We start from the raw sequence: 18435 nt of genomic DNA, 5'->3' as shown, positions 1-18435 counted from the left end.
TTTATACCCTTGGCCTTGGTCAACTCATAAAGTCCCATGGGTTCCAGTACCACCTTTATGCTGATGACACTCAGATCTACCTCTCTGGCCCAGATGTCACCTCTCTGCTGTCCAGAATCCCGGAGTGTCTATCAGCCAAATCCTCCTCCTTCTCCTCTCACTTCCTCAAGCTCAATGTGGACAAATCTGAACTCACCATCGTTCCCTCCATCTCACAGATCTTCCTTACCTGACCTATCTATCACAATTAATGACATCATGCTTTCCCCAGTACCGGAAGTCCGCTGCCTTGGAGTAACCCTTGATTCTACCCTGTCCTTCAAACCGCACATCCAAGCTCTTTCTACCTCCTGTCGCCTCCAGCTCAAAAATATTTCCAGAATCCGTCCTTTCCTCAACCCTCAATCTACTAAGATGCTTGTGCATGCCCTCATCATCTCCCGCCTCGACTACTGCAACATCCTTTTCTGTGGTATCCCTGCTAACACCCTCGCACCTCTCCAGTCCATCCTTAACTCTGCTGCCTGACTAATTCATCTCTCTTCTCACTACTCCTCCGCTTCTCCCCTCTGCAAATCTCTTCACTGGCTTCCAATACCTCAGCGTATCCAGTTCAAATTACTAATACTGACCTACAAGGCCATCCATAACCTGTCTCCTCCATATGTCTCTGAACTAATCTCCCGATACCTTCCCTCACGTAATCTATGGTCATCCCAAGACCTCCTTCTCTCCTCCACACTTATTCGTTCCTTACCCACCTGCCTCCAAGACTTCTCCCGAATAGCCCCCATCCTCTGAAATTCTTTGCCCCAACATGTCCGTCTATCAACCACATTCGGATCCTTCAGACGGAACCTGAAAACCACCCCTTCAAGAAAGCCTAGAGCCTGCAATGCCCACGCTACCTCCTCACCACTACTGGAGATATCACCTCAGCCAACACCGGAACTGCTGCAACCCACCAACCTGCTGTCTCCTTCCCCACCATCCTGTAGCATATAAGCCCAAAAGGGCAGGGTCCTCTCCCCTCTGTATCAGTCTGCCATTGTAAGTTTGTTTACTGTAAGTGATATCTGTAATTTGTATGCAACCCCTTCTTATGTACAGCATCATGGAATCAATGGTGCTATATAAATAAATAATAATAATAATAATGTCAGCTGAATTCATTAGCTGACATGTACCCCTAACAGCCGCGGGTGGAATCACGATCCACCCACTGCGGTTATACTGCTAAATGCTGCTGTCAATATATGACAGTGGCATTTAACACAATCACGCCGGGAGCACATCACTAATCCCGCCCATCGGCACGCGGGTCACATGACTGCAGGCCACTGATGGGTTGGCATAACATCTTGGGGTCTGCAGCAGACTCCTGTGGTTGTCATTGTTGGATAGCTATGAGTGCCACCCAGCGGTTGGCTCTCATAGCAAATGAGAATTTAGGCTACATAGAGCAGGACATGGAGAACGTTGAAGCAAATAAAAAAGTAAAAAAAATTATGAATGTTCAAATCACCCTCCACTCAAAACAATAAAAACAAGCACATATTTGGTATTGCCGCACTCAGAATTGCCCAAGGTATCAATATATAAAAATAATTAATCCAATTGCATTAAAGTGCAATAACGAGCGATACAAATATTGTATCAACCACAAAATGGTATCAAAATGTCAGCTCGGCATCCAAAAAATAAGCCCACACCCAACCCCAGATCACGAAAAATGGAGCTGCTACAGGTCTCGGATTTTCACCACTTAAATAAAAAATTACCTATACATGTTTCGTATCTACAAACTCTTAGGCCCTGTGCACACGGTGCGGATTCTGCCGCGGATCCGCAGCGGTTTTGCTGCTGCGGATCTGCAGCAGAACTGCAGGTGATGTACAGTACCATTAAACACTATGAAAAAAAAACCGCTGTGCACATGCTGCGGATTTTTCTGCGCGGTTTTCGTGTGGAAAAAAAATAGCAGCATGTGACTTCTTTTGTGCGGTTTTCCTGCAGTTTTCCACCTACTCCACTATAGGAATCCGCAGGTGGAAAACCGCAGTGGAAAACCGCACAAAAAACGCAAGATAACAGCAAAAAAACAGGAAGAAATCCGCAGGAAAAATGCAGGTCATTTGACCTGCGGATTTCGTGAATTCTGCACAGAAAATGCATGCACAGAATACGCACCGTGTGTACATATCCTTAATAACCTGGAGAATCATAATGGTAGGTCAGTTTTAGCATTTAGTGAACATGGTAAAAAAAAAACGAAAATTGTGGAATTGCACTTTTTTTGGAATTTCACCTCACTTTGAATTTTTCCCATATTTCAGTACAATATATGGCAAAGCCAAAGGAGTCGTTCAATAGTACAACTGGTCCCACAAAAAAACAAGCCCTCACATGGCCATATTGACGGAAGAATAAAAAAAAGTTATGGCTCTGGGAATAAGGGGAGCAAAAAACGGAAACTCAAAAACAGAAAAACCCAAGGTGGTGAAGGAGTTAGATCATGTTATGTCTCCAGTATGGTTTTTTTTCACATTTGTCTAAAGCAGCATAATCAGACATGCATTCACATGCAATATGTCACCTCCAACACATTCACTCCGTGATGATGTTAATTTACCAACACTATCATTTTTTGCATCCATAGTTTCAAATACAGGTGCTTCTCACAAAATTAGAATATCATCAAAAAGTTAATTTTATTTCAATTCTTCAATACAAAAAGTGAAACTCATATATTATATAGAGTCATTACAAACAGAGTGATATATTTCAAGTGTTTATTTCTGTTAATGTTGATGATTATGACTTGCAGCCAATGAAAATCCAAAAGTCATTATCTCACTAAATTAGAATACTCTATAACATCAGCTTGAAAAATTATTTTAAAATCCATAATGTTGGCCTCCTGAAATGTACGTTCAGTAAATTCACTCAATACTTGGGGCTCCTTTTGCATCATTTACTGCATCAATGTGGCGTGGCAGCGATCAGCCTGTGGCTTTGCTGATGTGTTATGGAAGTCCATGTTGATTTGATAGCAGCCTTCAGTTCGTGTCCATTGTTGAGTCTGGTGTCTCTCATCTTCCTCTTGACAATATTCCACAGATTCTCTATGGAGTTAAGATCAGATGAGTTTGCAGGTCAATCAAGCACAGTGATACCGTTGTTTTTAAACCAGTTATTGATATTTTTGGCAGTGCTCTAAAATTTCCTGGTAGATGGCTGTGCTGACTTTGGTCTTGATAAAACACAGTGGACTTACACCAGCAGATGACATGGCTCACCAAACCATCACTGATTTTGGAAACTTCACACTAGACCTCAGGTAGCTTGGATTGTGGCCTCTCCACGCTTCCTCCAGACTCTGGGACCTTGATTTCCAAATGAAATGCAAAATTTACTTTGATCTGAAAACAACACCTTAGACCACTGAGCAACAGTCTGATTCTTTTTCTACTTTTCCCAGGTAAGATGCTTCTGGTGTTGTCTATTGGTCACGAGTGGCTTGACACAAGGAATGAGACACTTGTAGCTCATGTCCTGGATACGTCTGTGTGTGGTGGCTTTTGAAGCAATGACTCCAGCAGCAGTCCACTCCTTGTGAATATCCCCCCCAATTTTTCAATGGCCTTTTCTTAACAATCCCTTCAATGCTGCAGTTATCCCGATTGATTCTGCACCCTTTTCTACCACACTTTTTCCTTCCACTCAACTTTCCATTAATATGCTTGGATACAGCACTCTGTGAACAGTCAGCTTCTTTAGCAATGACCTTTTGTGGCTTACCCTCCTTGTGGAGTGTGTCAATGACTGCCTTCTGGACATCTGTCAAGTCAGCAGTCTTCCCCATGATTGTAGAGCCTACTGAAACAGACTAAGGGACCTCTTTAAACACTTAGGAAGCCTTTGCAGGTTTGCTTTTTTTATTAATTATTCTAATTTACTGAGATAATGACTTTTGAGTTTTCATTGGCTGTGAGCCATAATCATCAACATTAACAGAAATAAACACTTGAAATAGATCACTCTGTTTGTAATGACTCTATATATTATATGAGTTTCACTTTTTGTATTGAACTGAAAAAAAAAATAAACTTTTTGATGATATTCTAATTTTGTGAGAAGCACCTGTATTTCGTTAGTGTATATTTCTGAAACTTTTCTAAACATGTTTAGCCTCTAATATAATTCTTATGAATGTCACAGCTCGGTATGTGTGTTCTCATTGTTACCACAGAGGACTTAACATATTTTAAATTGTGTTTTGATCAATTTTTGTAAAGTCTAATTGCTGCTTAACTGATGTTATTTTGGCAATTAAGATTTGCACAATTAAGCTCGCTTTAATGCTTATAACGTCTGCTCACTCAAGATAAAAAAAAGTCCAAATACGCTGTTTTATTACCCACACAGTGTGCATTATTATTTTAAAATTGTAAATTATTTGATTGTAAAGTGTTTTAATTAAGCACCAGAGACTGATGTCACCAGAAGGTGCCCCAGCCGCAAGGAGCAAAATAGGAAAGAGATGCAGCAGCGTAGTCATAGTGGAGATGGTGCGTCCAGGAAGAGGCCATATCTGTATTATAATCATCTAAATTTCCTTACCCCGTCATGGAATTACGTCCATAAGTTTAAACTGTTATGCCCGCCATGTCTGTTATGCCGCATGAACCCTGGAGCAGTGTGCACGCGCACCGAACTATCATGCCCGCCATGTCTGTTATGCCGCATGACCCCGGGAGCAGTGTGCACTAACGTAGAAAGGAGGCCGTATGACAGATGGAAAAGGTTCTCTCAACCTGTGGGGCAAGGTGTAATGAGTGCCCGGTCTCGAGAGTCTGATGTAATGTTGTGTGTTCAACCCCACAAGTTTGAACAGAGGGGGGAGGTATGTGGTGTAGTAAACACTGTGTCCGCTAGGGGGCACTGTGTGGAGGTCCCAGGGGAAATGATGAATGGCAGAGTATTGAGTGGCCGTTGTGTATCTCAAAGTGGGTGGCTTTGAGATGGAGACTTGGGTATGTGTGATCAGCAAGGACATTGCTGAGGTGCTGCGATAATATGTGAGGGAGAAGTCTCCAGGTAACTAGAGAGATGGGCAGGTCTGGTTACCTATAAACCCACCCAGGGGTGGGTCTGAAAACGCCTGTATTAAAGGGCTTTGTGAGTGTGTGAAGGACCTGTGATGAGGTCATAGTCATGTGACCCAGTGGGTGTGGCTATAGACCATATAATGTGGCCAGAGTAGGTCACATGGGGTGAATGCTGGGTCCTGGTTGGTCCAGTGTGGAAGGTCCCGCTGAGATGGAGCTTCCTGCCTGACAGCACGTGTGGACGCTGTGAGCAATGGCGATGTGTGCCTGAGAGTTCCCTGGAGGGGATAAACATGTGTGGGATGCTGAAGCCGCATGAGGAGCCCTGACCTGGATGAGATAATTGTGAGGCTAAGAGAGCCTGCGTACTGGACATTGATAACCAGAGTGAAGCACTATAATGGATGCTATGCAGATGCTATGAAGTTATGTTGCTTCTATGGGTTTATGCTGCTAAATAAACCACATGGACTGGTTTGATTTAAGGAAAACCCAGTGCCGGATGTGTTTTGTTCGCTGCCTAGCGAGAATCCCCTAACTAAAAGACAGCGCTACCTCACAATATATATACATATACACACGAACACACACATATACAGTACATAATAAGAGTATATATTGGGAATTACACGTAGACACGTAAAGTATACACAGCTCCAGAATACATGCTAGAATTCCACACTATATACTATGCAGTGGGTACGGAAAGTATTCAGACCCCTTTAAATTTTTCACTCTTTGTTTCATTGCAGCCATTTGGTAAATTCAAAAAAGTTCATTTTTTTCTCATTAATGTACACTCTGCACCCCTTATTGACTGAAAAAAAACAGAAATGTAGAAATTTTTTCAAATGTATTAAAAACGAAAAACTGAAATATTGCATAGTAATAAGTATTCAGACCCTTTACTCAGACACTCATATTTAAGTCACATGCTGTCCATTTCCTTGTGATCCTCCTTGAGATGGTTCTACTCCTTCAATGGAGTAATTTAATTAAACTGATGGGACTTGATTTGTAAAGGCACACACCTGTCTATACAAGACCTCACAACTCACAGTGCATGTCAGATCAAATGAGAATCATGAGGTTAAAGTAACTGGCCAAGGAGCTCAGAGACAGAATTGTGGCAAGGCAGAGATCTGGCCAAGGTTAGAAAAGAATTTCTGCAGTATTCAAGGTTCCTAGAAGCACAGTGGTCTCCATAATCCTTAAATGGCAGAAGTTTTGGACCACTAGATATCTTCCTAGACCTGGCCGTCCAGCCAAACTGAGCAATCGTGGGAGAAGAGCCTTGGTGAGAAAGGTAAAGAAGATCACCGTGGCTGAGATCCACAGATGCAGTAGGGAGATGGGAGAAAGTTCTACAAAGTCAACTATCACTGCAGCCCTGCAGCAGTCGGGCCTTCTTGGCAGAGTGGCTCGACGGAAGCCTCTCCTCAGTGCCAGACATATGAAAGCCCGCATAGAGTTTGCTAAAAAACACATAAAGGACTCCCAGACTATGAGAAATAACATTGATGGTCTGATGAGACGAAGATAGAACTTTTTGGTGATAATTCTGTCATGATGTGACCGAAGTGGCGTGACACAACCCCACGAAAGGTTGGTCAATGGACGGCACAACACCCAAGGGAACACCAGGGAAACTTTAACAATGGTGGATCCTGTCGATAGGGAACGGGGGGAAATGAACACCTCCTACACTCACCTGAGGAAGTGCCTTGATCTTACTAGCGTCCCTATATGGGTGCTTTCACCCCGTCACCGAGCAGGATGCCTAATCCATCACTTGCCCTGCTCCTTTCCCTAAGTAGGGAACTGACAGATGAGAGCACTGGTATCACCACTGCACTAGTACAGCAAAAGGTAAGGACAGACAGACACCAAAAGGAACAGGGTAAACAAAAAATGCAACACTTAGCTCCCTCTGCTGCAAAGCACCACACAGCAGAGGAAGGCACCTGACAAGCGAACTCAGCCAAGCACCACTGCACCCCGAGAGCTCCTTCCTGCAGCTTAGTCTCTGTAGATTGAACTCACACCGACAGTCAGCTGATGCATCAGGTGACCTCTTTAAAGTATGGTGGGAGTGGTCACCACCCACATAAGCTGATCCAGCAGCAATGCAATTACACCACCAGGCCAGCAGGGGAAAAAACTGACACTAATCCCAGATGGCCTGAAAGGAAAAAAGTTTTTAGTTAAAGAAACCAGATCTGCCACAAATCCAAAAACGGATCTTGAAAATTCTAAGCGGAATGTGTGGAGAAAACTAGGCACTGCTCATCACCTGCCCAATACAATAGTGAAACATGGTGGTGGCAGCATCATGCTGTGCGGGTGTTTTTCAGCTGCAGGGACAGAATGAATGACTGGTTGCCATTGAAGGAAACATGAATGCGGCCAAGTACAGAGATATCCTGGATGAAAACCTCTTCCAGAGTGCTCTGGAGCTCAGACTTGGCTGAAGGTACACCTTCCAACAAGACAATGACCCTTAGCACATCTAAAATAACAAAGGAGTGGCTTCAGAACAACTCTGTGACCATTCTTGACTGGCCCAGCCAGAGCCCTGACCTAAACCCAATTGAACATCTCTGGAGAGACCTGAAAATGGCTGCCCACCAACGTTCACCATCCAACCTGATGGAACTGGAGAAGATCAGAAAAGGAAGAATGGCAGAGGATCCCGAAATCCAGGTGTGAAAAACTTGTATCATTCCCAAGAACACTCATAGCTGTACTAGCTCAAAAGGGTGTTTCTACTCAATACTGAACAAAGGGTCTGAATACTTATTACCAGGTGATATTTCAGTTTTTCTTTTTTAATAAATTTTCAAAAAATTCTACATTTCGGTTTTTTTTTCAATCAGAGTGTACATTAATAAGAAAAAAATGAACTTATTTGAATTTACCAAATGGCTGCAATTAGTGTTGAGCATTCCGATACCGCAAGTATCGGGTATCGGCCGATACTTGCTGTATCGGAATTCCGATACCGACTTCCGATATTTTTTCAATATCGGAATTCGGCATCGGAATCGGAAGTTCAGTTGATTGACAGCCTGACGTCATCATGATGCGCGGTGTGTGCGCATCATGATGCGCCGTCATTTCGGGCCTTCCGGGGGTCTCTGCCGGCCTGCCGGGGGGCTGTGCCGGCCTGCCGGGGGGCTGTGCCAGCCTGCCCGGGGTCTGTACCGGCCTGCCGGGGGGCTGTGCCGGCCTGCCGGTGGTCTGTGCACCCTGTGGGGGTCTGTACCAGCCTGCCGGGGGGCTGTGCCGGCCTGCCGGTGGTCTGTGCACCCTGTGGGGGTCTGTACCGGCCTGCCGGGGGGCTGTGCCGGCCTGCCGGTGGTCTGTGCACCCTGTGGGGGTCTGTACCGGCCTGCCGGGGGGCTGTGCCGGCCTGCCGGGGGGCTGTGCTGATGTCCGGGGGTCTGTGCAAGCATCGTCCGATGGGACTACAAGTCCCATCTGGCGATGCCTGCTACCATGACAGTGATTGACACATTAGCCAATGATGGGACAGTAGTAGTCCCATCATCCGGCTAATGTGTTAAATGTTAAAAAAAAAAATACTACATACATACTACATGCTACATACATACTACATGCTACATACATACTACATATATACTACATACATACTACATACATGCTACATACATGCTACATACATGCTGCATGCTACATACATACTACATACATACTACATGCATGCTACATGCATGCTACATACATACATGCATGCTACATACATACTACATGCATGCTACATACATACTACATGCATGCTACATACATACTACATGCATGCTGCATACATACTACATGCTACATACATACCACATACATACTACATACATACTACATACTACATATATACTACATGCATGCTACATACATACTACATGCTACATACATACCACATACATGCTACATACATACTACATACATACTACATACATACTACATACATACTACATGCATGCTACATACATACTACATGCATGCTACATACATACTACATGCATGCTACATACATACTACATGCTACATACATACCACATACATACTACATACATACTACATACTACATATATACTACATGCATGCTACATACATACTACATGCTACATACATACCACATACATGCTACATACATACTACATATATACTACATACATACTACATACATGCTACATACATACTACATGCTACATACATACCACATACATACTACATACATACTACATGCCACATACATACTACATATATACTACATGCATGCTACATACATGCTGCATGCTACATACATACTACATACATACTACATACATACTACATGCATGCTACATGCATGCTACATACATACATGCATGCTACATACATACTACATGCATGCTACATACATACTACATGCTACATACATACCACATACATACTACATACATACTACATGCATGCTACATGCTACATACATACTACATATATACTACATACATACCACATATATACTACATACATACAATACATTCATACAATACATACATAGACATACAGTACATATAACATAGAGTAACATACTTACCAATACTTGTCACATTGTTCCCCGAAGCCATTGTCTTTTCCGGAATAAATATTAACATAACAAACCACAAAAATACTCACCCACGATCCGAAGCAGTCCACGAGTGTGTCCCACGATGATCTTGGGTAGAGATCGGCAGCATCAGATGATGCTGCCGTTCTCTACGGGCTGCAGGAATCCAATGACGGAAGGTAGGTATCCTTCCGCACTGTATTCCTCCGCCACTTAAAAAAAAAAAAAGTCCCTAGTCTCACTTTATGCCATTGCTGTGTGGGAATTTCCCACACAGCAATGGCATAAAGTGAGACTAGGGACTTTTTTTTTTTTTTAAGTGGTGGAGGAATACAGTGCGGAAGGATACCTACCTTCCGTCATTGGATTCCTGCAGCCCGTAGAGAACGGCAGCATCAGCTGATGCTGCAGTTCTCTACCCAAGATCGTCGTGGGACACACTCGTGGACTGCTTCGGATCGTGGGTGAGTATTTTTGTGGTTTGTTATGTTAATATTTATTCCGGAAAAGACAATGGCTTCGGGGAACAATGTGACAAGTATTGGTAAGTATGTTACTCTATGTTATATGTACTGTATGTCTATGTATGTATTGTATGAATGTATTGTATGTATGTAGTATATATGTGGTATGTAGCATGTAGTATGTATGTAGTATGTATGTAGCATGCATGTAGCATGCAGTATGTATGTAGCATGCATGTAGTATATATGTAGTATGTATGTAGCATGCATGTAGTATATATGTATGAATGTATGTAGCATGTAGTATGTATGTAGTATGTATGTGGTATGTATGTAGCATGTAGTATGTATGTAGTATGTATGTAGTATATATGTAGTATGTATGTAGCATGTAGTATGTATGTAGCATGCATGTAGTATATATGTAGTATATATGTAGCATGTAGCATGTATGTAGTATGTATGTGGTATGTATGTAGCATGTAGTATGTATGTAGCATGCATGTAGTATGTATGTAGCATGTAGTATGTATGTAGTATGTATGTAGTATATATGTAGTATGTATGTAGCATGTAGTATGTATGTAGCATGCATGTAGTATATATGTAGTATATATGTAGCATGTAGCATGTATGTAGTATGTATGTGGTATGTATGTAGCATGTGGTATGTATGTAGCATGTAGTATGTATGTAGCATGCATGTAGTATATACGTAGTATGTATGTAGCATGTAGTATGTATGTAGCATGCATGTAGTATATATGTAGTATGTATGTAGCATGTAGTATGTATGTAGTATGTATGTAGTATATATGTAGTATGTATGTAGCATGTAGTATGTATGTAGCATGCATGTAGTATATATGTAGTATGTAGCATGTAGTATGTATGTAGCATGCATGTAGTATATATGTAGTATGTAGCATGTAGTATGTATGTAGCATGCATGTAGCATGTACTATGTATGTAGCATGCATGTAGTATATATGTGTTATGTATGTAGCATGTAGCATGCATGTAGCATGCATGTAGTATGTATGTAGTATGTATGTATGTAGCATGTAGTATGTATGTAGCATGTAGTATGTAGCATGCAGTATGTATGTAGCATGCATGTAGTATATATGTAGTATGTATGTAGTATATATGTAGTATGTATGTTGCATGTAGTATTTATGTAGTATGAATGTAGCATGTATGTAGTATGAATGTAGCATGTATGTAGTATGCATGTTGTATGTATGTAGCATGTAATTTTTTTTTTTTTTTACATTCAACACATTAGCCGGATGATAGGACTATTACTGTCCCATCATTGGCTAATGTGTCAATCACTGTCATGGTAGCAGGCATCGCCCGATGGGACTTGTAGTCCCATCGGACGATGCCTGCACAGACCCCCGAAGCCTGCACAGCCCCCCGGCAGGCCGGCACAGCCCCCCGGCAGGCCGGCACAGCCCCCCGGAGCCTGCACAGACCACCGGCAGGCCGGCACAGCCCCCCGGCAGGCCGGCACAGCCCCCCGGAGCCTGCACAGCCCCCCGGCAGGCCGGCACAGCCCCCCGGCAGGCCGGCACAGCCCCCCGGAGCCTACACAGACCACCGGCAGGCCGGCACAGCCCCCCGGCAGGCCGGCACAGACCACCGGAGCCTGCACAGACCCCCTGGCAGGCCGGCACAGCCCCCCGAAAGGCCCGTACAGACCCCAGAGCGGCTGTACAAGGGCAGGAAAGGGTTTTTCTTATTCCGATACCGGAAGTCCCATAGACTTGAATGGGACTTCCGGTATCGGAATCGGCGATACCGATACTTTTTTTAAAGATCGGCCGATACCATCCGATACGATACTTTGAAGTATCGGACGGTATCGCTCAACTCTAGCTGCAATGAAACAAAGAGTGAAAAATTTAAAGGGGTCTGAATACTTTCTGTACCCACTGTATACACAGCACCATACTATGTAAACATCTCTACACTATATAATATATAGACACAACTCTACATTACAGTTAAGACATCATTATGCTAAATACTATATTATGATGTATACATTACATAGGAGACCCTGAGGCACTCGGCTTGCTGAATATACTGTGTATCACACAAAAATTGAGCTTGGCTTGAGTTGGTATACATGCAGCATATGAAAGCATGTTCACATTGGCCATAGAGCATACAAAACCTACAAAATATATATTACATTGAAACTGCTGTATATAACTACTGTATATTATATAGGTGATACTATGACTGCTGAATATACATTATATAGTTGATACTGCAACTATAGGATTAACAATCAATCAGGCCATTGGCTAATATTGTTTTAAATTTAGAACATACGGTATGTATCAAAACCACATTGCATACGCATGTCATACGCAAATGACATGTATGGTACCTGAGAAAACCAGAATTTCTGCACAATTTTTTTAATGAAAAACTGGTTACTGTAATAAAAAGCGTGCGTCTGTTTTTCTGGCGCCAATGGTTGGGGCTGTATGAAAAGGCTGACAGGTTCCCCTTAATATTTTACGTATTAAATATAATAAAGTTGAATTACTTTGAATAAAAATGTAATATAATAGCAATACCTTAATAAATGTATCTGGATGCATATTAAAGCGTATTGTCCAAAGATTCCCAATAAATGGAAATGGAGAAGGGCCAGGAGGGAGACTTCTTGCCTTCCATCTCATTTTTAAGTATTTGCAAAAAAAGAGGAAGATTAAAAATGTTAGCAGGAACTGTTGAACAAACCACATAGTATGTGGATAGAGAGATTACACCACAGGGATCTGCCTCCTTTCTGATCTTGCCAACATCTTCTTCAGGTTGCTGTGCTTTTATACTGGTATACTGATTATTCTGATTGTCAATGATTAACTTACTTGTATATTGAAAAATCTTTCAACTCTTATGAACTGTGTACAAGTATCGATCAAATTGTTGATACGGTTACATATCAAACTTGTTTTTGGAAGTTTCCAATTTAATTTATACATCTGGATCTTGATAGATATTGGGCCTTTTAAGTTGCTGAATGTATGAATCTCCTTTATTCATATTGCAGTCTTGCCTTAGAGTCACAATATATAATTTTTAGTATATCAGTTGTGTCCAGACAGTTTTATTTCCTAACAGCTGCATACAACAAAAGTTGAGCCTTTGATGCACCTGTATAGTATCCATAACTGGACATGAAAAAGTTGCATGCATCATTGTTAGCAGCGGATTAATCAGCGTAACATCCAGAGTCAGCAACACAGAATGTAGATTTATTCATATCCAGGTTGAACAGCTTACAGCATGAAATGTGATCAGTCTGGTATCTGCTGTGACTTGCAGCATGGGAGCATTACAACAACAAGAAGGGAAAAGAAGGAGGGGACATCCTGTCTGTTTATTTTTTTTTTTATCACTGAACTTTGTTAACAATCTCACAATATGCACAATATATAAAACAGTACAGTAGTAGTTGTTGCAATACATACAGATCAATATGCATTATTCCAACACCCCCACTCAACAACTACTTATCCTCTTAGTCCCAGTGTGGTTCTCAATTCTTGGAACCTGGCTCGTGGCAATGGCTTTGTCATAATGTCAGCTGCCATCTTATCAGTTTCACAATAGATGAACTGAATTATGCCACGATCTATCAAATCACATAAATGATGATGTCTGACGTCAATGTGCTTGGTTCTAGCACTGATCTTTTCACTGCATGCAAGTTTAATGCATCCTTGGTTGTCCTTTTTGCCTTGTGGCAGCTTGGTGAGTTTCCAAGTTTGAAGTTGATGAAGCGATTTGATTTCCTCATTAGCAGCATTGATCCACTTTGTTCTTTCATGGACAGGTAGTTCTTGCATTTCATCCCATGACTGCGGCTCTGATTCAGGTAGTGTCTTGACTATGTAGGATAGATGTTTAGCTGGTACACCTCTGTTTGATCTTGAAGATCTCCTGATTTCAGATTCACCTGATTTTTCTGTTGTTCCTTCAGTGGTTGAAGAATCCAGCCAGACCTCTACATCCTCCTTGTTATTGTCTTGTAATTGTGACTTCAGCTGGACTACTGGCATGATGTCACAAAACTTGGGGGACACAAAGTTCTCATCAATCACTACATCTCTACTAGAGTTGAGCGACTTTTGGTTTTTTAGGGTCGCGTTTCGTTTCGTGAAACCCGACTTTTCCAAAAGTCGGGTCGAGCAAGATCGTCCGATTATAGGGAAAAGTTGGGGTCGTCCCGAAACACGAAACCCAATGTAAGTCAATGGGGAATAAAAGTCGGCAGTGAGAGGAGGACAGGAAACACACCTACAGTGCCCATTTGAATGCCAAAAGCATCAATTCTTCTTACTTAAGCTTGTCAACCTTAATTAACTTCATAATATAAGTTACGCACTGAAAAATGGGGGTTATTTGGCTAAAGTTGTGGGGGGGGAGGGCTGGCTGCAGGTTTTCATGTGCCCTGGGCGAAAGAGCGCCCCTTTAACACATACCACAACTCATCATGCTCCGATACGGCAGAGAAATAGTGGTATAGTACAATGAAAAATACCTCACTTTTTACATCTCATGACGAGGCCCATCTATTTCTCCATACAGAATCATTGGTCCCATATAATGTTTGAAACAGTATATGATGAGCTCCACATAATGCTACAGTATATGTTGGTCCCCATGGATGAAGCTCCACTGTCTTATGGGCCCAAATAATGCTCCAAACATAATGGGCCCCATTTCTAATGCTCTAGTGTATAATGGGCCCTGTAAATGCTGCTCCAGTGTCTGATGTCCACCTTTGGAATGTTCCAGTGTATGGTGGGCCCCATCTATCATTCTCCAGAGTATAGTGCTCCCCAAAAATTGCTGTCCCAACATTGAAAACAATCAAATAAGTCTCCTCGCTAGGGAATCCCTGTACTTGTCTGGACAGGTGCTGTAGCTTGCTTAACAGCTCGCCAGCCGTTCTCACGCCCAGTATGGATTGCACGTGATTGCACAAAGGTTAGAAAGGGTACCGTATCCCTGGATAACATGTATGGATAGCGTACACATTCAAAATATATGTCTATACAGCATGAGGCAGGCTCAGACGGTGTTAGGCCCAGTATGGATTGCACGTCATTGCACAAAGGTTAGAAAGGGTACCGTATCCCTGGATAACATGTATGGATAGCGTACACATTCAAAATATATGTCTATACAGCATGAGGCAGGCTCAGACGGTGTTAGGCCCAGTATGGATTGCACGTGATTGCACAAAGGTTAGAAAGGGTACCGTATCCCCGGATAACATGTATGGATAGCGTACACATTCAAAATATATGTCTATATAGCATGAGGTAGGCTCAGACGGTGTTAGGCCCAGTATGGATTGCACGTGATTGCACAAAGGTTAGAAAGGGTACCGTATCCCTGGATAACATGTATGGATAGCGTACACATTCAAAATATATGTCTATACAGCATGAGGCAGGCTCAGACGTTGTTAGGCCCAGTATGGATTGCACGTGATTGCACAAAGGTTAGAAAGGGTACCGTATCCCCGGATAACATGTATGGATAGCGTACACATTCAAAATATATGTGTATACAGCATGAGGCAGGCTCAGACGGTGTTAGGCCCAGTATGGATTGCACGTGATTGCACAAAGGTTAGAAAGGGTACCGTATCCCCGGATAACATGTATGGATAGCGTACACATTCAAAATATATGTCTATACAGCATGAGGCAGGCTCAGACGGTGTTAGGCCCAGTATGGATTGCACGTGATTGCACAAAGGTTAGAAAGGGTACCGTATCCCCGGATAACATGTATGGATAGCGTACACATTCAAAATATGTCTATACAGCATGAGGCAGGCTCAGACGGTGTTAGGCCCAGTATGGATTGCACGTGATTGCACAAAGGTTAGAAAGGGTACCGTATCCCCGGATAACATGTATGGATAGCGTACACATTCAAAATATATGTCTATACAGCATGAGGCAGGCTCAGACGGTGTTAGGCCCAGTATGGATTGCACGTGATTGCACAAAGGTTAGAAAGGGTACCGTATCCCTGGATAACATGTATGGATAGCGTACACATTCAAAATATATGTCTATACAGCATGAGGCAGGCTCAGACGGTGTTAGGCCCAGTATGGATTGCACGTCATTGCACAAAGGTTAGAAAGGGTACCGTATCCCTGGATAACATGTATGGATAGAGTACACATTCAAAATATATGTCTATACAGCATGAGGCAGGCTCAGACGGTGTTAGGCCCAGTATGGATTGCACGTGATTGCACAAAGGTTAGAAAGGGTACCGTATCCCTGGATAACATGTATGGATAGCGTACACATTCAAAATATATGTCTATACAGCATGAGGCAGGCTCAGACGGTGTTAGGCCCAGTATGGATTGCACGTCATTGCACAAAGGTTAGAAAGGGTACCGTATCCCCGGATAACATGTATGGATAGCGTACACATTAAAAATATATGTCTATACAGCATGAGGCAGGCTCAGACGGTGTTAGGCCCAGTATGGATTGCACGTGATTGCACAAAGGTTAGAAAGGGTACCGTATCCCCGGATAACATGTATGGATAGCGTACACATTCAAAATATATGTCTATACAGCATGAGGCAGGCTCAGACGGTGTTAGGCCCAGTATGGATTGCACGTGATTGCACAAAGGTTAGAAAGGGTACCGTATCCCTGGATAACATGTATGGATAGCGTACACATTCAAAATATATGTCTATACAGCATGAGGCAGGCTCAGACGGTGTTAGGCCCAGTATGGATTGCACGTGATTGCACAAAGGTTAGAAAGGGTACCGTATCCCTGGATAACATGTATGGATAGCGTACACATTCAAAATATATGTCTATACAGCATGAGGCAGGCTCAGACGGTGTTAGGCCCAGTATGGATTGCACGTCATTGCACAAAGGTTAGAAAGGGTACCGTATCCCCGGATAACATGTATGGATAGCGTACACATTAAAAATATATGTCTATACAGCATGAGGCAGGCTCAGACGGTGTTAGGCCCAGTATGGATTGCACGTGATTGCACAAAGGTTAGAAAGGGTACCGTATCCCCGGATAACATGTATGGATAGCGTACACATTCAAAATATATGTCTATACAGCATGAGGCAGGCTCAGACGGTGTTAGGCCCAGTATGGATTGCACGTGATTGCACAAAGGTTAGAAAGGGTACCGTATCCCTGGATAACATGTATGGATAGCGTACACATTCAAAATATATGTCTATACAGCATGAGGCAGGCTCAGACGGTGTTAGGCCCAGTATGGATTGCACGTGATTGCACAAAGGTTAGAAAGGGTACCGTATCCCCGGATAACATGTATGGATAGCGTACACATTCAAAATATATGTCTATACAGCATGAGGCAGGCTCAGACGGTGTTAGGCCCAGTATGGATTGCACGTGATTGCATAAAGGTTAGAAAGGGTACCGTATCCCTGGATAGCATGTATGGATAGCGTACACATTCAAAATATATGTCTATACAGCATGAGGCAGGCTCAGACGGTGTTAGGCCCAGTATGGATTGCACGTCATTGCACAAAGGTTAGAAAGGGTACCGTATCCCTGGATAACATGTATGGATAGCGTACACATTCAAAATATATGTCTATACAGCATGAGGCAGGCTCAGACGGTGTTAGGCCCAGTATGGATTGCATGTGATTGCACAAAGGTTAGAAAGGGTACCGTATCCCCGGATAACATGTATGGATAGCGTACACATTCAAAATATATGTCTATACAGCATGAGGCAGGCTCAGACGGTGTTAGGCCCAGTATGGATTGCACGTGATTGCACAAAGGTTAGAAAGGGTACCGTATCCCTGGATAACATGTATGGATAGCGTACACATTCAAAATATATGTCTATACAGCATGAGGCAGGCTCAGACGGTGTTAGGCCCAGTATGGATTGCACGTGATTGCACAAAGGTTAGAAAGGGTACCGTATCCCCGGATAACATGTATGGATAGCGTACACATTAAAAATATATGTCTATACAGCATGAGGCAGGCTCAGATGGTGTTAGGCCCAGTATGGATTGCACGTGATTGCACAAAGGTTAGAAAGGGTACCGTATCCCTGGATAACATGTATGGATAGCGTACACATTCAAAATATATGTCTCAGGAGGCAGGCTCAGACGGTGTCAGGCACAGTATGGATTTGACGGCC

At 42.8% G+C, this 18435-nt stretch overlaps 1 protein-coding gene across 1 annotated transcript in view; it reads right to left on the bottom strand.

Annotated features, from left to right (window-relative positions):
* Nucleotides 1-12993, bottom strand: part of LOC141086300 (cytochrome P450 2J2-like) — a 75982-nt gene extending 62989 nt beyond the window's left edge. The window contains exon 1 of the mRNA XM_073572256.1: nucleotides 12782-12993. Within this exon, the coding sequence (XP_073428357.1) occupies nucleotides 12782-12952 (171 nt within the window). The 5' untranslated portion in view covers nucleotides 12953-12993. The remainder of the gene's footprint in view (nucleotides 1-12781) is intronic.
* Between the last annotated feature and the right edge of the window lie 5442 nt (nucleotides 12994-18435).

The sequence above is a fragment of the Dendrobates tinctorius genome, unplaced genomic scaffold (assembly GCF_039654945.1).
Source record: "Dendrobates tinctorius isolate UK_male_01 unplaced genomic scaffold, ASM3965494v1 ptg000031l, whole genome shotgun sequence".
NCBI lineage: Eukaryota > Metazoa > Chordata > Amphibia > Anura > Dendrobatidae > Dendrobates > Dendrobates tinctorius.
This window is presented reverse-complemented; position numbering and strand designations above follow the sequence as displayed.